We start from the raw sequence: 26,497 nt of genomic DNA, 5'->3' as shown, positions 1-26,497 counted from the left end.
ATTACATCTCAAGACAGATGCAATCCTGACAATGACGACGAAACTAAATGTGAGAATCTAGCATCCTACTTCCTCTCTAAAGTGGAAACCATTATGGCACGCTTCACAGCTCATTCTGGCTCCCCAAACTCACCTGCACCTAAAAACAGCTCAATATACTGCACCAATCAAAACATACTATCACACCCACACACAAAAAACCCAAACTCCTCACTATTGAACTTCGAAAACACATCTGCACTAGAAATTGAAACCACTCTCAAAAAAATCAAACCTGCATATCACCCCTCAGACAACCTGCCTACCAAAATATTACTCACAAGCCCAGCTACTACAGCCAAACACATCGCAAACATACTGAACAAATCCATTACTCTAGGCCAAGTCCCAAAGCAACTCAAGCACGCCATTATCAAACCCACTCTCAAAAAACCTAATTTGGATCCTAACGAACTAGCCAACTATCGCCCAGTTTCAAACCTCCCATTCCTCTCCAAAATACTGGAAAAGATTATCAACAAGCAACTCACTGAATACATTGATGAACACAACATACTCTCCACATCACAATATGGTTTTCGCAAACACCATAGTACAGAAACACTACTCATCACCCTCTCAGAATCTATACTTAAAGCCTTGGACAACGGACAATCCCACATACTTGCACTATTAGATATCTCTGCGGCATTTGACACCGTCAACCACCTCACACTCATCAAACGCCTCATGGAAATTGGCGTTGCTGGCACAGCCCTACTATGGTTCCAATCATACCTCAGTGACAGAAGCTACAGTGTAAAAATTGGTTGTAACAAATCCAACCCTGTCAAACTATCTCAAGGAGTACCACAGGGTTCATCCCTCTCTTCTACACTCTTTAATATATACCTCCTCCCCCTCTGCCAACTTCTCTCGAAACTGGGTATCCAGCACTTTATATATGCTGACGACGTGCAGATACTCATCCCCATTAATGATTCCATTACAAACGCAATGAAGATCTGGAACTCTGCGCTATCCGAGATAAATAAACTGCTCTCCGATAATTTCCTAGCACTCAATGCTAACAAAACAGAGCTACTCATTCTTTCCCCTCCTAACAACCCTTCACGCTCTCTCTCCCCCACACCCTCACCACCCAGCTGCCCTCCTACCCCTCTAGTCCGCAACCTTGGCATTATGATAGACGACCAATTTAACCTTAAAAAATTCATTTCAGCCACAATAAAAAGCGGATTCTTCAAACTCCACACCTTGAAGAGAATCAAACCTCTTCTTCATACCTCTGACTTCCGCACAGTTCTGCAAGCTATGATCCTGTCCAAAATTGATTATTGCAACGCTATCCTCCTAGGCTTACCAAAAAGTACCCTACAACCCCTACAGTTATTACAAAATGCTGCAGCACGCATCCTTACCAACACTCACCGACATGACCACATTACTCCCATCCTTCAATCATTACATTGGCTCCCCGTAACCTCCAGGATAGTATATAAAGTACTCACTCTCATACACAAAGCCATTCATAACCATGACATGCAATGGTTCCCAGAACATCTCCTGCTTCACAATCCGACAAGACCCACAAGAACGCAGCACCTGGCTAAACTCCAAATACCCTCTCCTAAGCTCATGAAGCACACCACCTTTAGGGAGCGATCTTTCATCATCGCAGGAACTGCCCACTGAAATAAAATGCCTTCCCAATTACGCCAGGAACCTTGCCACAAAAAATTCAAGCACAATCTTAAAACATGGCTGTTCAAACTAGCATACCCTGACTAACGTACTGACTCTCCCCTAAGATTTGACAGGACCGCCCAACCGACCGCCTACTGACCGCCCTTCTGACCCTCGCCCTTTCTGTATTCTCTCCCTACCCCACTTGACCATCGCCCTTTTCTATCTTCTCTCCCCGCCCCCCAACCTCTATAGGTCTTCTCCTAGTCTTCCCTTTCTATCTATTACTTTACCCTGCTAATTATAATGATTGCTGTATATAAGTTTATTGTTAGAACCAACATGTACATTTGTATATATTTCTCGTATTATCATCTCCAGTCATATTAACCCTACCTGTTAATGTTATTATTGTAAAGCTTGTTGCTAAGTTATGTTACATTGTGAACCGAGGTGATGTTTTGCAAACGTGCCTCGGTATATAAGAAACCCTTAAGTAAATAAAATAAATAAATGTGCTGTCCTGTGAATGACATATGTTCTGCAAGAACAAGCATTCAGCACTCACTCATAAGTCGGGAAAAAGACTGTACTGTTTAGCCTGCCCAGAGAAAGCAAAATTGCTTAACTTGTAACAGGTGTTATCCCAGGACAGCAGGATGTAGTCCTCACATATGGGTGACGTCACTGACGGTGCCCTATCGCGGGAAAAACTTCTGTCAAAGTTTCTAGAAACTTTTGACTGGCAGCCTGAGGCTACTGGGCATGCCCAGCATGCCATGATATTCTCTGCCACAGGTGTCTCACTCCAGTCTCGTATGTAGCAATAAGCTTTAGCAAAAAATAAAATAATAAAAGGTATGAGACCCAACTCCACGGGGTGGCGGGTGGGTTTCGTGAGGACTACATCCTGCTGTCCTGGGATAACACCTATTACAAGGTAAGCAATTTTGCTTTATCCCAGGACAAACAGGATGCTAGTCCTCACATATGGGTGATTAGCAAGCTAGAGGCTGAGTCATTTCAGATGGAGGCCACAGTGAAGTGTTGTTGTTGGAAATGAGTCAGCCGAAGATCACAGCAGGTTGGTTGTAGAAGGAGTTGGGTTTAAACTGGAAACAAGTTCTTTAAGACAGATTGTCCATAGACTGAATCTTGTCGTCCTTCTTTGTCCAAACAGTAATGAGCTGCAAAGGTGTGAAGAGAACTCCAGGTTGTGGCTTTACATATGTCAAATATTGGTACTGAACGATAATGTGCTACTGAGGTTGACATTGCTCTTACTGAATGTGCCTTTACTCGCCCTTGGAGGCGAGTAAAGGCACATTTGGAAGGCACATTTGGATAAAGTATGTTTACCCACTGCTTTACCGGGTTTATTGGGATCATAAGAAACAAAAAGCTGGTTGGATTTTCTGTGGACTGCAGTGCGGTGTAGGTAAAAAGGTGTGTAAGGCTGTTTCTCCTTGGTGAGAATGAGGCCTTGGGAAGAATGTGGGTAAAACTATTGATTGGTTCAAGTGGAATTCCGTAACTACCTTGGGAAGGAATTTTGGATGTGTACGGAGAACTACTCTGTCATGTAGGAACTTTGTATAGGGTGAGTATGTGACAAGTGCTTGTAACTCACTAACCCTTCTAGCTGATGTAATGGCTATGAGGAAGATAGTCTTCCATGTGAGAAATTTAAGATCACAGGAATCTATGGGTTCGAAAGGAGAACGCATGAGTCTTGTTAAAACCAGATTCAGGTCCCATTCTGTGACTGGTGGCCGAATTGGTGGTTTAAGCTGAGTTAACCTTCTCATAAACCTGCTGACAAGAGGTTGTGATGATACAGGTGCATCTCCCATTTTGTTATGGTAAGCTGAGATTGCACTTAAATGTACTCTTACAGATGAAGTCTGGAGACCAGATTCTGAAAGTTGGTATAAGTAGTCCAGTAGAGAAGTAGTGGGGCAAATGAAAGGATCAATATTCTTTTGTCTGCACCACAAAGTGAATCTCTTCCATTTGGAAGAGAAATTCTTTCGTGTGGAAGGTTTATGTGAAGCTATAAGCACTTGAGATACATTGGTTGAAAGGTTGAGTGGTTGTAAAATCAAGCTTTCAACAACCTTGCTGTCAGGGATACGGATTGGAGGTTGGGATGGCGCAACCGACCCTGATCCTGAGTTATGAGAGTGGGAGCTATTCCCAGACGAATTGGATCCCAGACTGAGAGGTCTAAAAGTGTGGGGAACCATACTTGTCGAGGCCAATACGGGACTATGAGTATCATGGACCCTTTGTCCTGTTGCAGCTTCACTAGAGTTTTGGTTATGAGCGGTATTGGAGGATACGCGTATAGTAGGCCTGAGTTCCAAAGGCGAGCAAAGGCGTCCTTGGCTGGCTTGTTTTTCTGTTTGTGAAGAGAACAGAATTTGTCCACTTTGTGATTCAGATGTGATGCAAAGAGGTCTATTGTTGGTTGACCCCAACGTTGAAATATCCTGGTTGCTACTGAGGGATCCAGGGACCATTTGTGTGGTTGGAACTGATGACTGAGTCGATCCGCCACTATATTGTGAATGCCTGCCAGATAAGTGGCCCGGAGGAACATTGAGTGTTTCAGGGCCTAGCCCAAATCTGTGCAGCTTCTTGACAAAGAAGATACGAGCCCATATCTCCTTGTCTGTTGATGTACCACATGGCTACTGTGTTGTCCGTTTGGATTAGATCAGTCTTGTGTGAAAAGTAGTCCTTGAACGCATGTAGTGCATAACGTATAGCTCGAAGTTCCAGGAAATTGATTTGAAATATTGCTTCGAGTCTTGTCCAAGTTCCTTGAGTTTGGAGAGTGTCTATGTGTGCTCCCCAACCTAAGGTGGATGCATCTGTAGTTAACGTTATCTGTGGGACTGATTGTTGGAAGGGTAGGCCCTTGCGCAAATTGTTCTTGTTCACCCACCAAAGTAGAGAAGAACGTAGCTGGTGGGTTACTTGAATTGGAGAATGCAGTGGTTGAATGGCTTGGATCCATTGAGATCTTATCCATTGAGTTACCCGCATGGCTATTCTTGCCATAGGAGTGACATGAACTGTGGAGGCCATGTGGCCTAGTAAGGTGAGAAACTGATGGGCTGTTGCCTGTTTCTTTGAGTGAATCGAGTTTACCAACAGGGATAATGTTTCTGCTCGATCCTCAGGTAGAAAGGCTCTTGATAGGATAGTGTCCATGTCTGCACCTATGAATTGAAGTAGGTGAGATGGAGTAAGGTGGGATTTTTGATAATTGATGAGAAAACCCATGGAGTGATGTAGGGAAATCGTTCGACTGAGAGAGGTGAGAGCTCCCTCTTGAGAGTGACTTCTGATGAGCCAGTTGTCTAGATATGGAAAGACATGGACACTTTCCTTGCGAAAGTGTGCTGCTATTACTGCCAGACATTTAGTGAATACTCTGGGAGCAGAGGCAAGGCCGAATGGCAGTACTCTGTACTGGAAATGTTGATGACCCACCATGAAGCGCAGATACTTGCAATGAGGAGGGAATATTGGAATGTGAGTGTAAGCGTCTTGTAGATCCAAAGAACAAAGCTTCCACTTTGAAGAAGTGGAAGCATGGTGCCTAGAAAAACCATCCTGAACTTTTCTTTCTTCAGAAATTTGTTGAGATTTCTGAGGTCTAGGATGGGACGTAGGCCTCTGGTTTTCTTTGGAATGAGGAAATAACGGGAATAGAATCCTCTTCCCTTCTGAGACCAGAGTACCGGCTCTACTGTCCTGGTTTTCAGAAGGGTGGATAATTCTATTTGTAATTGAAGCATATGATTTTTGCTGAGATGAGACTGACTTGGTGGAAATTCTTGGGGAATTGAGATGAAGTTGAGTTGATATCCTTGAGATATTATTGATAGGACCCATTGGTCTGACGTTACTGATATCCAATTGTTGTAAAATTTGGATATCCGGCCTCCCACTGGTAGTCCTGGCTGAGGATTTGAATAAAGGCTCAGTTCTCTGGGTGAAATTTAAAAAACCAGCAGCAGGTCCCACTTGTGGAGCAGGTTGGGGCCTAGCTGCTCTCTGTTGCCGTGGTTGCGGTCTTTGCTGGGTTCTGGAGGGCCTGGGTCTAGATGCAGGAGGGTAATATCTCCGTTGTTGGTAGAAAGGCCATCTGGTGTCTTTTCTTGGAGGTCTACGGCTAGAGGAAGACCATACGACTTATCGTCCACCCCTCTATACCAACAGTTTCTATATTTTAATGTTTATGGTATCACATCTAGGGCTATCCCTTCTCAAAGTCAGTAATGGCTCACCAGGAAGTCTTAATCTTTACTGGGCCAGGGTGTGCAAAAAAGGTTTGGATAAGTTCTTGGAGAGAAATCCATTAACGGCTATTAATCAAATTTACTTAGGGAATAGCCACTGCTATTAATTGCATCAGTAGCATGGGATCTTCTTAGTGTTTGGGTAATTGCCAGGTTCTTGTGGCCTGGTTTGGCCTCTGTTGGAAACAGAATGCTGGGCTTGATGGACCCTTTGTCTGACCCAGCATGGCAATTTCTTATGTTCTTATGTTCTTATGTTCTAGTATGTATGGAAGGATCCTGTGGGAGGGAAGATAGCTGTCTCAATGTTTCTGTGTGCTCTTTTAATTGAGACATAGCATCCTGTACCTTGGATCCGAATAAGTTGTCTCCTAGGCAGGGGAGATCCACTAACTTATCCTGGACCTCTGGCCTAAGGTCTGAGGCATTGAGCCAAGCTCACCTCCTGGCACTGATGCCTGATGCAGCCACTCTTGAAGCCGTCTCAAAGCCGTCGTAGGCAGCTCGGACTTCATGTTTTCCGGCTTCTAAACCTTTGTTTATGATGGCCTGTGCAGCCTCCTGGTATTGTGTGGGGAGATATGGAACAAACTCCTCAATTTGTTTCCATAGATTTCTCTGGTACTGGGTCATATAAAGGTGATAGGATGAGATCCTGGAATTCAACATTGCACCTTGAAACACCTTACGACCCAGGGAATCCAGAAACCTATGGTCTTTACCTGGGGGATTTGATGAGTGGACCCTTGTTCTTTTAGACCTTTTCTGCGCTGATTCCACGACCACTGAGTGGTGGGGAAGTTATGACTTTTGGTATCCAAGTTTTTCTCTCCCCCTGTTCTATGTAAGACAACTTTGTCACTGTTTTTATGGTTGCAATGTAAACCGGAGTGATAATTAACTCTGTTATTTGAACTTCGGTATAGAAAAGTTATAAATAAATAAATAAATAAATTCTGGAGTGGATTGCACTAGATTGGTACTGTCCACTCTTTTATTTACTGCAGGAACAGAGCAGGTGTGTTCCCAAAGACGATGTTGTAGCTGTAATAGAACATCATGGATTGGAATTGCCACAACCTGTTTTGGAGGGTCAATGAATTGGAGTACCTCCAAGGTCTGTTGTCTAGTGTCCTGCTCTGTTTCCAATTTAAAGGGGATGGAGTCCGCCATCTCCTGCACAAATGTGGTGAAGGTGAGATCTTCTGGAGGAGATTGTTTTCTGGGATGTGGTGGTGATGGGTCAGACAAAGTCTTCTGATGAAATGTCTGAAGCAGTATTGCTCCATGTATCATATTCTTGAGTTTCTTGTTGTGGTACTGATGGTTTAGGTGGAAGAAGAAGGCCCGAAGGTCCTGGCAAAGGATCTTCAGTAGAAGAATCTTCTTCCCTTGGGTTGGATGGCAAAGAATCCAATAAATTCTGGTATCTTCTTTGTAAAATATTATACAGTGCTTCCTCTGTGGATTTTGGAGTCTCAGGAGGAAGTGGCACCGTTAACGAAGACTTTGGCATCGAGGATATCGGTCTCTTCGATGATTGTTTAGTTGTTGTCAATGATGTTCCATTTTTCCTTTGAGATGGCGCCAGGGTGACCATGGGCATCGGTATTGGAACCAATAAAGTGGTCGGCATTGAGAGAGACTCCGAAAAAAGAGGAGCCATCGATATTGGTATCGTCAGCGCGGTCATCAGTGGCATTGAAGTCACTGGTATCGGGGTTGTCCCCGGCATCAGGAGTGATCCCGGCATCGGCGATGTCACTGGTAGTGATACTGCTATCGTCATCAGTATGTTTACCGGCATCAGTGACATCACTGGTGGAGGAGACGTCACCGGCATCAGCATGGTCGCCGGTAGCTGGTTGTTACGGAAATACGTGGAACCTAGGTCAATGACCGCTTACCTTATCTCTCCAGACACGGAGGACGGGAATCTAGAGTCAGACAGCAGGCAGAGTAGTTCTTCAAGCAGTCCAGGTCAGGGCAGGCAGCAGACCATGAATCCAAAAAGGCAGTCCAGGTCAGGGCAGGCAGCGGACAACGAATCCAGCAAGGCAGTCCAGGTCAGGGCAGGCAGCAGACAACGAATCCAACAAGGCAGACCAGGTCAGGGCAGGCAGCAGACAACGGATCCAACAAGGCAGTCCAGGTCAAGGCAGGCAGCAGACAATGAATCTAACAAGGCAGACCAGGTCAGGGCAGGCAGCGGACAACGAATCGAGCAAGGCAGTCCAGGTCATGGCAGACAGCAGACAACGAATCCAACAAGGCAGTCCAGGTCAGGGCAGGCAGCAGACAACGAATCCAACAAGGCAGACCAGGTCAGGGCAGGCAGCAGACAACGGATCCAACAAGGCAGTCCAGGTCAGGGCAGGCAGCAGACAACGAATCCAAAAGGCAGTCCAGGTCAGGGAAGGCAGCAGACAATGAATCCAACAACGCAGACCAGGACAGGCAAACAGCAGAGAACCGAGAATGCAGAAAGCAGCAACCAAACACTACTTGTGGCTGAAGCAGAGAAAGAGAGAGAAGACTCTCTTTAAATCACCAAACTTTCCCACGCAGGACGACGCTCCTGTCGGCATCTGACATCATAAGGGGGCGAGTCGTGCCAAACAGGAAGTCAATGCCAGGAAGGAACGCCGACGCCCAGGAGTTTTCTTACAGGTAACACTGGTCTTTTAGGGCTTGCCTTACCGCTTCTTTAATCATTGCAGTCAAGTCCTGTGGTACGGGTGGAACACTTGGCGTCGATGGAGGAGGAGATAACATCTCCTGCGACGGCTGTGTAGGCGGTACTGAGGAAGGCCTAGGAGACGGCGATGTAGCCTTATGTTTTGGCCGTTTCCCACTCAGTTCCTCTGGGGAAGGAACTGACGGAGACGCGGAGGTATGCCGATGTCGATGTTTGTGTTTAGGCCTTACCTCAGTCTCCGATCTGATCGATGACATCGACGGTGTTGGAGATGCTTTATCCCCGGAACCGTCCAGTCGACGTTTTTCAGCAGGATTTTCTTTGTAATTCCTGCTGGGGAAGATTTAGTTGAAGTCGAAGGTGAAGGAATTAGTTGCAGGTGAAAAAGTTGTTCAATTTTTTCCTGCCGGAGTTTTCTTCCCTTTGGTGTCATTTCCTAACACTGCCGACAGGAAGAAATATCATGTTTTTCGCCCAAACAGACGACGCATTTGAGGTGCGGGTCTGTGACCGACATGGTCCGATTGTAGGTCAGGCATTTTTTAAAACTCGAAGCCATGGTATTGTCGACAGCTGTCGATGAAAACGAAATTGTGAGAGAAAAAAATTTAGCGTTTTTAAACGTCTGGTGGGATATATGAGAGTGAGATCCCCTAAGGGAGAGACAATTTTAAGAGATGACTTTTCAGTCAGAATTGAGTATAAAACTCAGAGAGCTCCTATGCCCGCAATGCCTACAGCAGCGCGGAAAAACGAAGACTAGAGTGAGACCCCTGTGGCAAAGAATATCATGGCATGCTGGGCATGCTCAGTGGCCTCACAGTGCCAGTCAAAAGTTTCTAGAAACTTTGACAGAAGTTTTCCCGCAATAGGGCTCCGTCAGTGACATCACCCATATGTGAGGACTAGCATCCTGCTTGTCCTGGGATAATACCCTTTTGTATGTGCCATGTGGTAAATCATGCCATTTTGAATGGTAAGATTTATGTGTGGAAGTTTTTTGTGATGCTACCAGTACCTGAGAACATCAGTGAGTCCATGATATGAGATTGACCTGTGAGAAGGCAAATTGGTTACTGGTGTGATAGATTGAGAAGTAGGGGAAAGCATACTGGTCTCGGCCAGGACGTGGGTCTGAGAAACAGTGAACCCATCCCGGTGCAGCATAATAAGAGTGCTGGCTATGAGAGGCATCGAAAGATACACATATAAGAGGCCTTTGTTGCAGCAAAGGCATCCATGGGAACGCATTCGAGACATGCGTAGGGAGTAGATCTGTCCACCGTATAGTTCGATTCAGACGCAGAGGGCAAGGTCGGTTGACCTCAGTGCTAGAAGATTTTTCTCACTACACATGTAGTTCGAGACCATCCGAGAGGATGGAAACTTATATGGAGAAGGTCTGCTAGTGCGTTCAGTAAGTCTGTTAGATAAGTGGCCTGGGGATGCATGGAGTGAGCAAGGGCCAAGGGTAGAGCTGCACAGCTTCCTAGCAGAGCAGCTAAGAGGTTGTGTGTGCTTGTGTGTTGGAAATACCACATTGTCACTATGTTGTCTGTCTATATGCACAAAGGTTTGTTGCAGAGGTAGTATTATAAGGCATAAAGGCATAACTCATGGCTCAAAGCTCCAGGAAATTGATGTGAAACTCTGCATGGAGTGGAATAGATGCATATTGGGTTGAGAAGATGTTAGTTCGAACTCTGCAACCATGAGTAAATGCAAAGTATGAGCAGGACCAGCCTAGGTTTTGGTTCTAGATCTGCAATATGGATCAGGGATGAAAACGGTTAACAGCTTAGATCCACTGATAATTGAAATTTCACTGAATCTTACTCATATCAAATCTGGACCTATGAGTAAAGTGCATGGTGAAAAAATCCCGTGGCCCAGAGACATATAGGAATTTGTCAGAATGTCTGCGCGGTTGTTGGACAGGAAGTTCGTTGTGACTGTGGTGTCCAGAAGTGTTCTATATGGGATTTATGGTAGTTAACAGCAATCCCAGGTGGTAGAGTTGTGAAGAAGATAGAGCTCCTTGCTTGGATTGACTGTTGTTATGCAGCTGTCCATACAAGGAAAAGCGTGAATGATGTTTTACTCTGTAGAGAAACAGCAGTCACTGCTAGTGATTTAATGAAATACCCAAGTTGCTGAAGCTGGAGCAACCAGCAGAGCTTGGGATTGTAATATTGTTGACTCACCATGAACCACATAGAAAGATTAGAGGAAAGAGGCAACCTACTTACTGTGGTATGGAAGTATGGTGACGAGAGACACCATTTTACCTGTCCCTTCTGAAGAAAGTTGATATTTCTGAGGTCCAGGATGGGTGGAGAGTAACTACTTTCTGTTGAAAGAAAGAATAGTGAGATTAAAACTCCCCCCCCCCCCCCCGCGCTTTGTAGCATCCGGGGGACTTTACCCTGAACCTTGGTACCAAGTGGGGTGGCCGCTCTGATATTTGGCAAGTTGAGAGACCAGGAGGTGTCCAACTGGCGGAGCTGATGTAATCTGAATATCATGTAATCTCCCATGGGAGCGTGAGCGGTAAACGTTTTACCCGCATTTCTGTGTGCTGTACAAGAAAACATTGAGACCTGTCGCCAGACCTCGAGGTGGATTTGCATTGAGGCAGTGCTTGCTGGATCTTGTGTTTAGCAGATCAGCGGATGCATCTGGGATTTCGGTCCTTAATTAGGAACCAGAAGCCAGAGTATTAATCAGTACAGAGTCCCGTTGCTGACAACAGGAGGATGTCCTGATGCAATCCCAAATGATTGGTAGAGAGGTTCTCTGGGTATTGTGTCCGACATAGCTGGCAATAGCGATATGTGACACTAATATGGTTCTTGGAAGACAAGATGACCTAGAACCTTTCAAACCATATGGCCTGATTTAGAGAACAGGTCTCAATGGAATTGTCGCTGAAGTGGGATTAGAGTACGTACCATCCATTGTGGATCGCAGAAGGATGAGCCGGTGAAGATAGATAGCTCCGTGGATTTCAGGAGGCATTGAGGGACAGCCTGAAGGACGTAAACGTCCGACTCAACTCTGTAACCTGGTATGGTAGCGCAGGTAAAAGGAGACAGGCTGAGCGTGTCTGGTGCTAACACAATAATTTGTGGAGGGTCAGAACCCTGCACTGGTGTCGGTGGGAAATGCCTCGTGTACAGGGGAGCCATTATGACTCATGAACCTGGCCCTCTTTGCAGCGACTCGATGGATCGTGATGCCAGTGCAGAATTCCTTGGAACTTGGTCCGGTCATTCTGGAGCACCGAGGACTGCCAGCACTGTGTGGAACAGTGGCAGTGGCAGTAGCAATGTTGCTTGGCCTGGGCATTCTTCAGCACAGAGTAGGATAGCACCAATGTCTTGGATGGCATTGGTGGCGTACGGTAACCATGCCAGTGATAATGAGTGCCACGGTGCTCGGCCCGGTCTTTCCCCAGCACCGAGGTGGATGCCCTCACTGTCTTGGATGGCGAATGATGACCAACTGTCATCATGCCTGCACTCCTCCTGGCACTATGTAGTGTCATAGGCTGATACGGGGCTTTAGTTAAGAACCCAAAGCATGGAGCACTGTGTTTAGGTGACGGCATTGCATGTAAGTGCTATGTCAGTATTGATGGTATCGATGGCAGCATAGAAGTGGCCTTGAGGGTATCATCAAAAATATAGATGAAAAAACGTCAATGGCCTGGGCAGAGCAACGATAACAGTGATGGAGGCACCGATGGCATCGGCATAGGTATCAATGGAAATGATGTGGCATTGAAGAATCGCATAGACATCGATGGCATTGGGAAATTGATACTGGCATCGACGGAATCGATGGCTGCATCGATAGGAACGACGAGGACACCGATGGAAACGACGTGTGTGCCGACGGCATCGGTGGCATGGCCGCGGGCATCGACAGCATGGCCACAGGCATCGACAGCATCGATGGCATCGACATGGGCATCGATGGCACCAACATGGGCATCGATGGCATTGACGGCATCTATATGGGCATCGATGGCATCGATTGAACTGACACGGGCATCGATCGCATCGATGGATTCGACCTGGGCATCGATGGAATCGACGATGGCATCGATGGAACAGGTCTCAATGGGATTGTCACTGAAGCAGGATTGACCTGGGCATCGATGGCATCGATGTAATCGACGATGGCACCGATGGAATCGACCTGGGTATCAATGGAACTGACCTGGGCATTGATAGCATCGACCCAGGCATCGATGGAACCAAAGACACCAAGGTGAGCATCAATGGCATCCACCCGGGCATCGATGACTTCGATGGAAAAATCAGCACCATGGATGAAAACATTGATGGCACCAAAAGAATTGATGTGGGGATTGATGGCATCGACGGACCATGGGGAGAGGGGTGTCAATGGCATCAAAAAAGGCAGGACGGCCTGGATGGGGGTACCAATGGTAGCAATGGGGGCATCAACTGCTCGAAGCAACCGAGGTATGAATTCAATAGAGGCCCTGGCAGCAATGGTAACCATGGAAGTCCCTATCCCACTAGTGCTAATAACCAGGCAGAGGGTCACAGGAGTACACTCTTAGGCTATGTGGGGCTAACTGTGAAAACATAGGGAGAGGGAAGGCCGCAATTCGGTTGGTGACAGGAACCGACCAAAAAACAGGACATAGTACTTACCGACCATCGATTAAATGTATGCAAAGGGAGACCCATGCAGGGAAAAAGCGTTTGTGAAGTAAAAGTTTAAGTGTTTCCGTAAGGAAAAATTGTGAGAATTTCTCACAGAGCTCCTAACCGCTATGCTTACTGCAGAGCAGAAAAAAGAAGACTGAGGGGAGACACCTGTGGTCACAGGGATAATTGCAGGCAGAGCATGCTCAGTGCACTCAGTGTGCCAGTGTCAGTCAAAGCTTTATAGAAACTTTGACAGAAAAGTTTTCCGTAACAGGGTTCCGTCCACTGACATCACCCATATGTGAGGACTACCATCCTGCTTGTCCTGTGAGAAAAATCTTTCTTACAAAAAAATCACCTCTCCAACAAAAACCTTCTTTCTTTTTTCTTCACAAGGCCAGGGAGGGCCTAGCAAAGGACTATAGCCAAAATACTTCTACTAACTCCTGCTCAGTTCCAACACCCTCTGCTTTCTGCACATACTCAGCCCCAATTAATAGGGCCAAGTTGACCAATCCAAGCCTTGGGAGAAAATTTTTTTTATGGATGGTCTAAAAAACTGCAAGTCCCTAGTGCTGGTACAAAAAGGGGAAAACATATTGGTAAAGGATTAGAGTATCCCTTACATAAACATAAAGAGACAGACAAACAAACAAGACAAACAATGCAGACTTCTTTCACACACAGAATAAGACAATAGACAAAGAGAAGGCAGGTTAGGCAGAAACAAACAAGAAACACAGACAACTCACCTGGGTAATCTAATAGCAATGCCTAGAACCACCTAACTCCTCTCTCAAAAACTTCTCACCTCTCACCACCAATGCCTGATACACTCTCAAAGGAGTAGCTACAGGAAGCCGGTATATATAAACAAAAATATTATTGTGTGATGCATAAAATGACGCTGAAAGCATCATACTATCATGTGATGCAACAAAGTAGTGGAAATATTTTGGGGGTAGGATTAGATTGGACTTCCAGTGATGTCATAAAAAGGTGGTCAGGGGCCATTCCCAATGACATCATAGGGATTGTGATTTCAGATGGGGCATGGGCAGGGCTTCTCCACTTTTATGGGAGTGGGAGAGATATGGGTGGAGTTATGGGTTTGGGCTGGGCAAGATTGTAGTTTGGGGTGAGCTGGGGGTGTGGTTTGGGGAAGGGAATGGGTGGGGCTACATCCATTGTTTTCTATGGGAATAGAAGGTTCTTAGGTGAAGTTTTGGTTAGGTCTTAGACAGGAAATTAATACTGATTGGCCGTTCCCTGTACATACCAGGATCAGTCCACACTGTAGGGTTATATCTCCCTTCCAGCAGGTGGAGTCAGAGGTCAAAGTTCTAAGCACCTCCCATATCCCAGGGTGCCTCCTGCGATCCTCCAGTATTCCTCTGACTCCAGCAGGTGAAGGAAGACATCCCCTGTGGTCCTGATACTTTGGTCAGCTGAGTAATTTTACCTTCTTTTCTAGTCAAGGAATTTTTGTTCCTGGCTGATCTTTGACAGATCTTCTTGTGTTTTAAAAAAAATAAATAATATAATTTATTTCATGCTGTGTCTACAAGCCTTGCTGTGTCTACAAGCCTTGCCACCCGGCAGCGCGGCTCTCCAGAGACAGTCTCTGTTTTCATTGCGTTTCTGGCGGCGAAGGGCCGTCAGAACTGCCTCTTGCTAGCAGAAAACGGCCATTGCCGCGGACGAGCGATTCAAATTTTTCACAGCCCGTTCCCTTGCCACGAACGGTCCCGTCCCCGAATCGCGGGGGAGCGGCGGCCATTTTGAATTTAACCGACGATCGCGGTGGTCCGCAGTCTGGAGTAGAGGAACTGATTGAGGGATTACCTCTTCCTAATTTAAGTCCAGAGCACTCTAATTTTAATGACATTGACACTCTTCAGTCTCTTTTACCCCTGGGGGGGGTTTAAAACAGCCATTTTCTTCACAATTTATTTTATTGATGCATAAGGCATATTTGGAGGCTGCAGCAGATGCAGAATGTAATCAACCACCATCTGCTAAGATTCCTAAACAGATGGATGAATCTATGTCACATTTACATTCTGTAAATCAGGATTCTGACTTACAAGACCCTCTCCTGGGAGTCTCAGGTGACGCTGTGGATGAGGGAGTTATGGAATCAGCTCTGTTGGAGGGGGATGATCCCCAACTTTATTTATTTATTTTATTTTTCTTTTTTCTATACCGATATTCTTGTAGAGATACAAAGTTCTGAGATTGTTTCACAAAGAGGAGTTAGATCCTCTTATTCCTTTTGTCTTAGAGGAGCTGGCAATTCCAGCACCACAACCAGTGACGGATTCTACTCCCGGAGATCCTGTTCTTGCAGGGCTTAGGGCCCCGCTAAATCTTTCCCTTTTCATCCAAAGCTTTTTCAATTACTTACTCGAGAATGGGATGTTCCAGAAGCTGGTCTTAAGGTTACTAGAGCTATGGATAAACTCTATCCACTCCCACAAGAATTTTTGGACTTGCTGAAGGTCCCTCAAGTTGACTCTGCAGTTTCTGCCATTGCTAAACACACCACAATTCCAGTCACTGGAGGCATGGCTCTAAAGGACTTTCAGGATAGAAAACTTGAGGTTCTTCTTAAACGTATCTTTGAGGTATTCGCCTTAGGGGTACGAGCGGCAGTGTGCAGTAGTCTAATGCAGAGGGCCACCCTTCGGTGGGTACAACAGTTACTTACTTCTCAGGACTTACCATCGGCAGAACTTGAGGAAGCCAATCGTTTGGAATCGGCGGTGGCATATACGGCTGATGCGTTATATGACCTATTACGTACTTCTTCTCATACAATGGCTTCTGCAGTTTCGGCTAGAAGACTTCTTTGGCTCCGTTATTGGGTGGCTGATGCAACTTCCAAATCTCGCTTGGGTTCTTTTCCATTTAAAGGATCCTTGCTCGTCGGGAAAGAATTGGAGCAGCTCATTAAGGATTTGGGAGAAAATAAAGTATATAAATTTCCAGAGGATAAACCTCGTTCCTATCGTTCATTCAATACCTTTAGAGGACGTTTTCGAGGCCAGAGACGATTCCGAACTGGTAGGACTCCATTTTTTCCTACACGACAACAGCCTTCCAGGGCACAGGTATGGACCCATTCCTTTCATGGGAGACGGCCTCTCCATACTAACAGCTCCCAATCTTTTCCATCCTCCAAATCTCCGCAATGAAGGTGCGCCGGCCCATTCCTTGCTGCCAGAGATAGGAGGACGTCTCTCTCATTTTCACAAGGAATGGGTCAAAATTACCTCAGACCATTGGGTCCTCAATATTGTAAAACAAGGTTACGCTTTGGATTTTGCTCGCCCGTTACAGGATCTTTTCCTAGTATCTCCGAGCGGTTCTCTTCTAAAACAGCAACTTGTACGTCAAACCTTACAACGTTTGCTGGATCTAGGAGCTATTGTTCCAGTCCCTCGGTCCCAATATCAGACCGGTCGTTATTCCATTTATTTCATTGTTCCCAAAAAGGAAGGAACATATCGTCCAATCTTGGACTTGAAGGCAGTAAAACAAGTCACTTCAGGTTCCTCGTTTCCGTATGGAGACCTTGAGATCAGTCATTGCGGCCGTCCACAAGAACAAATTTTTGGCCTCTTTAGACCTGTCCGAAGCTTATCTTCATATCCCTATTCAGGAGTCTCACCAGAAGTATCTCCGTTTCATGGTGTTGGGCGAACACTATCAGTTTCAAGCCCTCCCTTTTGGTCTAGCAACTGCGCCTCGAGTATTTACCAAGGTGATGGTGGTAGTTGCAGCATCACTCAGACGGGAAGGGATTTTAGTTCATCCCTATCTTGATGATTGGCTCATCAGAGTGAAGTCACAAACTCTTTGCAGACTAGCGATCCAGAAGGTTCTGCATCTTCTTCATATCCTTGGTTGGGTAGTCAACTTCAAGAAAAGTCATCTAATCCCGTCACAAGTCTTACAGTTTCTGGGGGCTCGATTCGATACAGCTGTGGGAAAGGTTTTTCTTCCACAGGACCGGATGCTCAAATTGATGTCACAAGTTCGTCGCCTATTGGATCTAAATGTACCCACGGTATGGGATTATTTACAGGTTCTTGGTTCTATGGCATCTACTCTGGATATGGTCCCCTGGGCTTTTGCACATCTAAGACCTTTGCAAAGGGTGTTGCTTTCCAGGTGGGACCCCAAGTCAGAGGATTTTCATCTTTCTCTACCACTTCTGGAGCCGGCTCAGTCCAGTCTAAATTGGTGGTTAGTACCACGTCATCTGCAGGAGGGGATGGACCTGGAGCCTCCTCAGTGGATATTAATGACAACGAACGTTAGCCTTTTCGGTTGGGGTGCTGTATGCCAGTCGCAATCGACACAAGGTCAGTGGACGGCTTTGCAAGCCAAGTGGTCCATCAATCATTTGGAAACCAGAGCAGTACGACTAGATTTCTACCACTAATTCAACATCAGTCGGTGAGGGTTCTCTCCAACCATGCCACGATGGTAGCATACATCAACAGACAAGGCGGCACGAAAAGTCACTCCGTAGCCATAGAAGCAGACATGCTAATGGCCTGGGCAGAATCTCATCTACACCGTTTAGCGGCATCACACATAGCAGGCGTAGGCAATGTTCAGGCAGACTTTCTAAGTCGCCAGTATCTAGATCCCGGAGAATGGGAACTTTCCTGGGAGGCAATGAGCATACTCACCCAAAGGTGGGGGACACCCAGGCTAGATCTGATGGCTACCCGGGTCAATGCGAAAGCGGCTCGGTTCTACAGTCGAAGGAGAGAGCATGGAGCGGAAGGGGTGGATGCCCTGGTTCTCCCTTGGCCAAAAGACATCCTTCTCTATGTATTTCCACCATGGCCACTAATAGGGAAAGTAGTGAGACGCTTAGACTCTCACGAAGGTCCGGTGATTCTCGTCGCTCCGGAATGGCCTCGCATACCATGGTATGCGGATCTCATCAATTTAGCAGTCAACAGTCCCATCCGCCTATGTCACATTCGCAACTTCCTTCGACAGGGTCCAGTATATTTCGACCAGGCGGTTCACTTCATGAGTTTCTGCTTTGTTATTCAAAATACTGGAGGATCGCAGGAGGCATCCTGGGATATGGGAGGTGCTTAGAACTTTGACCTCTGACTCCACCTGCTGGAAGGGAGACATAACCCTACAGTCTGGACTGATCCTTGGTAGTACAGGAACGAAAATTATCAGATAAGAACTAATTTTCCTATATCATACTTACGTCACCTGGCAATTAGTTTGATGGATAGTATACCCATTATACTACAAAGGTACCATTGTACAAATAATATAGTCCTTTCTATTTTTATTTCTTTCATAGCCAAGAATGGAGCTTAATGCCAAAGGTCCCTAAGAGAGATGTCTTCTATACAAATATGGCCTCCATCTTAGGGATTTCCTTTCTCTCTTCCTCCTCTGAGAAGGAGCTGACCTCATAACCATGTTTTTTGAGTTGCTGGTGAGCATTATCCATAGACATAAAGCTTGCTTGGAATAAAAAATCTGTTGGATATGTAGTCTTACTCTGCTATTTAGCTTCCCAATTACATATTGAACACTCTACAATTTTTCAAAGTTCAAAACAAAAACAAGCATATTCTTACCTGTGCTTGGAAACTAACAAGAAAATCCAGTAAATTGAATCCTGGGTCAGAAATCTGATAATATGCTGATTTGATAACTGTGTGCAATGAAGATTGTTGCATAGTTAGCAATTCTCCTAGCCACAACTCTACCGGGCCTTTTGCATTAATCGGGATGTTCAACTGAATAAATATGAAAATAATTGTTAATTTGTATTCTTACAAGTAAGAGGGTAATTTTATAACATCATAAATAAGCTAGCTAGCAAATTTCTGCATAAGTTACACCAGTTTTCAAAGAGGACTTACATTACATTCAGAAAAAAATTAAAAACTTGGCTGTTCGCCCAAGCCTACCCCTAAAAAAAAAGCCTCTGGGTCACCCACACAGCCTCTTACCTCACAGATGCGTCCATTACCGCAACTCAAAGGAACTGTTACCCAACCAAATTGCACTATCTTATAATTTGCTTAATTTCATATTCTTTATGTAAATTTGTAAATATGCTTAATTTTTGCACATATACTAGATAAAATCGTATATAATTCTTATCCTGTAAGCACCCCCTCCTCCTTTTGCCCTTCCCTCCAGTCAGAATTTGTTTAACTTAACTTTTAAAATTTGTTAGAATTTGTTTAACCTATTTTCTCTCTAACAGCCTAGTTCTACAGTCCTTGTTATAATGTAACTTTTGTTGTTGTTTGCTCTGTTAACTGGTTACCCCTTGTTTACTGTAAACCGGTATGATAAGACCTGGTCTTGAGCATCGGTATATTAAAAGAATTTAAATAAATAAATAAAATAAATGTATAAATTAGCTTTGAAAATTATCCCGGCAACATTAGGTCCACACAAATCATACTTTTTAAAGTCATACTTTTTAAAATCAAAATGTATATGCATAAGTTCCAACCCTGCCCAGACCACATTCCCTGAAATGCCTCTCCCCAGACATGTAAAAGTACATATAATTTTATTGGTCGCACAATAATCTACAGAGCCATTTCTACAGGTAAAGCACAACTGCACTCTATGGGGTAGATTTTAAAAGGAGTGCTTTTGCATGTTATAAAATCTGTTTGCTGTGCACATAAGTGCACTGGATATTAAAATCCATGCGGGCATGGGTGGGTGAATTTTAGTAAATTACACACAGCGAAGCAATTGGGCCTTCCCCAGTTCCCCCCAGTCCGCTCCAATTAAGGAGCGGATTGGAAGGAAACTTCCTTAACCCCATACCTAACCTTCCTTCACTTCCCCCTTTCCCCTCTCTACATCGACCCCTGACCCCTACCTACCCACCTGAAAATTTTTTATTTTATGATTTAGTGCTTCTCTGGAGTAGAAATAGTTTGCATACATCAGTCAGCTGCCGGCGTGTGCTTCCCTAGGACAGCAGCTAATGGCTGCTGTTCCGGCTGGCCTCCATCCCGCACTGCCTCAAACCTCCTCACCCAGACCACACACCCCGGCCCATCCCTTTTTCAGGGTCTGGAACTTCCTTTTGAAAATGTGCGCAGCGTGTGCAGAGCCCGGCCACCCGCATATATGCCAATTTTTATACATGCAGCCATTTTAAAATTAGGCCTTAAGTGTATTTGTTAAAATGCTGTTGCTTCAATATCATAAGCAAAATGATATTTTTCATTCTCCTACAAAGTTTGCATGTCCACAAGCACAAGTGTTACAAATTTTTGTGATTTTAAGCTAGACGAAGAGGACTGAGATCTCCAAGGCTCACGTATAACAATATTTTTTTTTGTTGATTCTATATGTTATCATAACCTAAAGTGATTTCTGGATTTTGGTGTACTGTATTTAGCCGTTCTCTTATGTGCATGTTAAAATCTTGGTTATGATATAATTATCTTCCTTAGCATGTTTCTATTTCCATTTTTGGTATTTATGTGCCCAGGTTTCAGAAAATTCTAACCACTAATTTCACACTGTTGCCTTCTGCTGTAGTTATTTTCAGCCTTTTCTTTACTCTAAAGACAAAAGCCACATTTTAAAGCATTTCTGTCCTCACAATTACATCAATTTTCCCATAGAGATTATAGGGGTAAGAAAAATTCTTTATCATCTAGCAACCTCTAGTGACTAGGTAGAGCCCAACACTAAATCTACCTTTGTAATGAGCATTGCCACTGAATGCACTTAAATAAGGTCCATACACTTAAATAACAACTGAACTATAGCCTGACTATTACTCTAACATTTTCCCACAACAGTAAAATCTAATAATGGAAGTACTAACTAAAACATAAATCAATTACCAAACATAGGGAAAGTTTTTCTGAATATGTGGAGGCCTACTGCATGATTGTCCTCTGTCTTTACAGCAAGCTAATTTTCAACTCTAAAGTGGAAGTGGGAGGTATTGTGTGACTGATTTATCCTGCTGTCAATGGAGAAAGCAAGTGTTGCTTACCTGTAACAGGTGTTCTCACAGGACAGCAGGATGTTAGTCCTCACATATGGGTGACATCATCAGGATGGAGCCCAATCACGGAAAACTTCTGTCAAAGTTTCCAGAACTTTGACTGGATCCTACTGGGCATTAGAGATGTGCTTCGTTGTTCGCCCGAAGTAGGAAATTGCCCGAAATTTCCTACTTCGGGTTTTTTTCGGAGGCCCGAAACCCGAAAAGAATTTTCCCCGACTTTCGGGGAAATTTCGGTTTTCGGGTTTGCCTGGGGGAGGGGCACACTTTTTTTTTTTTTTTTAATTAAAACCCACCCCAAACCACCCCAAACATTTACCTTAACTATAGTTCACCACCCCCCCCCCCATCCCGATCCCTCCCCAAGACTTACAAAGTAGATCCCTGGTGGTCCAGCGGGGTCCCGGGATCCATTTCCCTCCTCCGTGCCCATGTTTCTGCAACCGTGCTCTTTAAAATGGTGACGCGCAGCCTCTGAACACCATGTCACAGGGGCTACCGGCGCCATTGGTCAGCCCCTGTCACATGGCCATCGGCGCCATCTTGTGCTCCTGTCATGTGACTGGAGCTGACCAATGGCGCCGAAAGCCTCTGTGACATAATATGGGCAAAGGCTATCGGCGCCATTTTGATTACTGGCAGCCGACAACGAAATGGCTCCCGGACCCCCGCTGGACCCCCAGAGATTATTGGCAAGCCTTGGGGGGGTCAGAAGGGGGGCTCCTGACCCCCCCAAGGCTTGCCAATAATCTCTGGGGGTCCAGCGGGGGTCCGGGAGCCATTTTGTTGTCGGCTGCCAGTAATCAAAATGGCGCCGATAGCCTTTGCCCATATTATGTCACAGAGGCTTTCGGCGCCATTGGTCAGCTCCAGTCACATGACAGGAGCACAAGATGGCGCCGATGGCCATGTGACAGGGGCTGACCAATGGCGCCGGTAGCCCCTGTGACATGGTGTTCAGAGGCTGCGCGTCACCATTTTAAAGAGCACGGCTGCAGAAACATGGGCACGGAGGAGGGCAAATGGATCCCGGGACCCCGCTGGACCACCAGGGATCTAGTTTGTAAGTCTTGGGGAGGGATCGGGATGGGGGGGGGGGTGGTAGTGATAGATATGTAAAAAAAGAATTTTAAATGCTTGGGGTGGTTTTTTTTTTAAAGATTCCTTTGCCGTTTCGTTTTTTGGCCCGGTTTCGGGTTTCCTCATTTCGTTTTTTCGAAAAACGAGACGAGGAAACCCGAAATTTACCACGAAGTATCCGAGTCAAAAAACGACCCGGCAGGAAAAAACGAAGCACATCTCTACTGGGCATGCCCAGCATGGCACTAACCATGCAGCCAGCAGGGGTCCCCCTTCAGTCTTATTTTATAGCTACAGGCAGTGCCGAAAAAAATTAAACAATAAAGCATTACGAACCCAACACCGCGGGGTGGCGGGCAGGTTTCGTGAGGACTAACATCCTGCTGTCCTGTGAGAACACCTGTTACAGGTAAGCAACACTTGCTTTCTCACAGGACAAGCAGGATGGTAGTCATTACATATGGGTGAGTACCGAGCTGAGGATGTCCGAACATGCACCAAATGTATCCAACGGCGTGCAACAGGCACAACAACTGGGGTGGAATTTGGTAGAGGCCATCCGCACCCCACCGGGCAGGCGGAAGGGTGTTGGTACGTCACGTTGGAAACAGGTTACGCAGGACAGATTGGCCGAAGATGGAATCTTGTCTTCCGGCTTTGTCCAAGCAATAGTGGGCTGCGAAAGTGTGGAGTGAGCTCCAGGTGGCAGCCCTGCAAATGTCAGGAAGTGGCACCGATCGTAGGTGTGCTACTGAAGTCGCCATGGCCCTCACCGAGTGTGCTTTAACATGGTCTTGGAAAGGAATGCCTGCTTGCTGATAGCAAAAAGATATGCAGTCCGCCAACCAGGAGGAAAGAGTCTGTTTACCCACAGGCTGCCCTAATTTGTTGGGATGGAAAGAGACGAATAACTGAGTGCTCTTCCTGTGGGTAACTGTCCAGTCTAGATAGAACGCTAGAGCCCGTTTACAGTCGAGGGTATGCAGAGCCTGTTCCCCTGGATTGGAGTGGGGCCTGGGAAAGAAAATAGGTAGTATGATGGATTGATTAATGTGAAACTCCGAAACTACCTTAGGCAAGAACTTAGGGTGAGTGCGGAGTACCGCCTGGTCCTGCAGGAGTTTAGTGTAAGGTGGATAGGTAACTAGGGCCTGTAACTCACTAACCCTGCGAGCTGAAGTGATGGCCAAAAGGAAAATCACCTTCCATGTGAGATATTTTAGGTCACAGGAGTGAAGAGGCTCAAATGGAGGTTTCATGAGGCGACCAAGAACCAAATTAAGGTCCCAAGAAGGGGCCGGAGGACGTAAGGGTGGCTTGATATGGAGCAAGCCTTTAAGAAAACGTGTTACGAGGGGCTGCCCCGATATAGGGGCATCCCCGACACCTTTATGGAAAGCGGCCACCGCACTGACATGCATTCTGATTGAGGAAGTCTTTAGACCGGATTCCGATAAATGCCAGAGATAGTCAAAAAATCTCGGGATTGGACAGGAAAAGGGATCAAGGGACTGTGAAGAACACCATGATGTATACCTTTTCCATTTATATTTATTTTATTTATTTATTTATTGTTTTTATATACCGACATTCGATCGAAATATCACATCGGTTTACATATAACTGAAACAAATAAGACATGAACTGCTTATTTTACATTATAACATGTTAACTGTTTGTTACAAGATAACAGGATGAAAGAACATGAACTGCTTATAGGAATAAGACTTTCTTGTGGAAGGCTTCCGTGAAGCAATGAGGACACGAGAAACCGAATCTGAAAGGTTAAGTGGTTGAAGGATCAACCTTTCAACATCCATGCCGTCAGGGACAAGGCCTGAAGATTGGGATGGCGTAGACATCCGTCGTTCTGAGTGATCAGAAGCGGGTCCTTTCCCAAGGGAATGTGCCTGCGGATGGAGAGATCCTGGAGTACTGGAAACCACACTTGGCGTGACCAGTGAGGTGCTATCAGGATCATGGTTCCTTTGTCCTGACGGAGCTTAACAAGAGTTTTCGAGAGAAGCGGAAGCGGAGGGAATGCATAAAGCAGCCCGGCTGCCCATGAGAGGGAGAATGCATCTCTGGGCTGTGAGCGTTCGCTCCGAATGAGGGAGCAGTAATTGTCTACTTTCTGGTTCTGAGGGGATGCAAAGAGGTTTATTTGGGGATAACCCCAGTGTTGGAAGAGAGAGGTCGCTACCGAGGGATTGAGCGACTACTCGTGCGGTTGGAAGACACGACTCAGTTTGTCCGCCAAAACATTGTCCACGCCCGGCAAGTAGGTTGCCCTGAGGTACATCGAGTGGGAGAGCGCTTCTGCCCAAATCTGAGCGGCCTCCTGACACAGCAGGAAGGAGCCTGTGCCTCCCTGTTTGTTGATGTACCACATGGCCACCTGGTTGTCCGTCTGAATCAGGATGACGTGATTCGATAGGTAATCCTGAAAAGCTCTGAGGGCATATCGCATTGCTCGAAGCTCCAGGAAATTTATCTGGTGTTTGGATTCCTCTAGAGACCAAGATCCTTGTGTCTGTAGATCGTTTACATGAGCTCCCCAGCCGAGGTTGGAAGCGTCGGTGGTGAGAATGAGTTGAGGGTCTGGTAGATGAAAAGCTAGTCCCTGGAGGAGATTGTTCTGATCTTTCCACCAGGCGAGAGACAGACGGAGTGCATCGGTGATGTGGACAATGGTTGAGAGAGACTGAGTCGCTTGAGTCCATTGTGACCGTAACGTCCAATGCATGAATTTCATGGCCAGACGGGCCATTGGAGTGAGATGGATGGAGGACGCCATGTGTCCGAGAAGGACAAGGAATTGCCAAGCAGTCACTGTGTACTGAGACTGCAACTGGTTAGCGAGAGACACGAGGGTTTGAACTCGTTGTTGAGGTAGGAAGGCTTTTGCTTGTAAAGTGTCCAAGTCTGCAGCAATGAAAGACAAGGTTTGAGATGGGACTAAACAGGATTTCTTGTAATTGACGAGAAATCCTAGAGAAATTAGAGTGTGTAGGGTCAAATTCAGGGACGATCGAGCTGCTTGCTGGGTTGGGGCCCTGATTAACCAGTCGTCTAAATAGGGGTAGACGTGAACACCTTCTTTCCGGAGGAAGGCTGCGACAACTACGAGACATTTGGTAAAGACTCGTGGAGCTGACGCTAGGCCGAATGGAAGCACCCGGTATTGGTAGTGCTTTGGGCCTACTAAAAACCGGAGGTACTTGCGATGAGCTGGAGCTATCGCAATGTGGGTGTATGCGTCCTGGAGGTCTAGAGAGCAGAGCCAGTCTCCTCTTTGTAGAAGAGGTAGAAGGGAGCCCAAGGTTACCATTTTGAACTTTTCCCGCTGGAGGTACTTGTTGAGGGCACGTAGGTCCAGAATTGGACGAAGGCCCCCGGATTTTTTGGGGATCAAAAAGTACCGGGAATAGAACCCTAGGCCTTGCTGCGAAAGAGGAATGGGTTCTATTGCTCTTAACTGGAGAAGAAGGGAGACCTCCTGCTCCAGAAGGACAGAGTGGTCGGATACTCCCCACACTTGTAGCGGCGGGAAGTCCGATGGAACAGCAAGAAAATTCAGATGGTAACCCTGTGCAATGATTGCTAGCACCCATTGGTCGGTTGTGATGGCTTGCCACATTCCATGAAAGTGGCATAGTCGACCTCCCACTGGTATGGCTGGCAGAGGAATCAGGCTGCTGCTCTCGAAGTGAAAGTCAAAAGCCTGAATCAGGCCCCGGTTGGGGAGCTGCTTGAGACTTTTGTTTGCGAGGCTGGGACTTATGATAGGTCCTTGTCACTCAGGTCCTTGTCGGTGGAGGATAGTACTTCCTTGGCCTGAAGAAAGACTTCTTAGGGTCCTTCTTGGAGGGCTGTCTAGACGGGAAGTCAGAAGGTATCGATGAGAGCTGTTTGAGGGTGTCATGATGATCCTTTAACTCAGCCACTATTTGCTGAATCTGTTCACCGAATAAATTGTCAC

At 46.0% G+C, this 26,497-nt stretch overlaps 1 protein-coding gene across 1 annotated transcript in view; it reads right to left on the bottom strand.

The window, feature by feature from the left end:
• DNAH8 (dynein axonemal heavy chain 8) overlaps window positions 1-26,497 on the bottom strand; it is a 1,926,251-nt gene that overhangs the window by 883,266 nt on the left and 1,016,488 nt on the right. Inside the window, 1 exon segment of the mRNA XM_029592920.1 lies at window positions 19,013-19,174. Within this exon segment, the coding sequence (XP_029448780.1) occupies window positions 19,013-19,174 (162 nt within the window).

This window comes from Rhinatrema bivittatum, chromosome 3 (genome assembly GCF_901001135.1).
Source record: "Rhinatrema bivittatum chromosome 3, aRhiBiv1.1, whole genome shotgun sequence".
Lineage (NCBI taxonomy): Eukaryota > Metazoa > Chordata > Amphibia > Gymnophiona > Rhinatrematidae > Rhinatrema > Rhinatrema bivittatum.
Note: the sequence above shows the minus strand (reverse complement) of the source record. Positions and strands in the feature narration are given on the sequence as shown.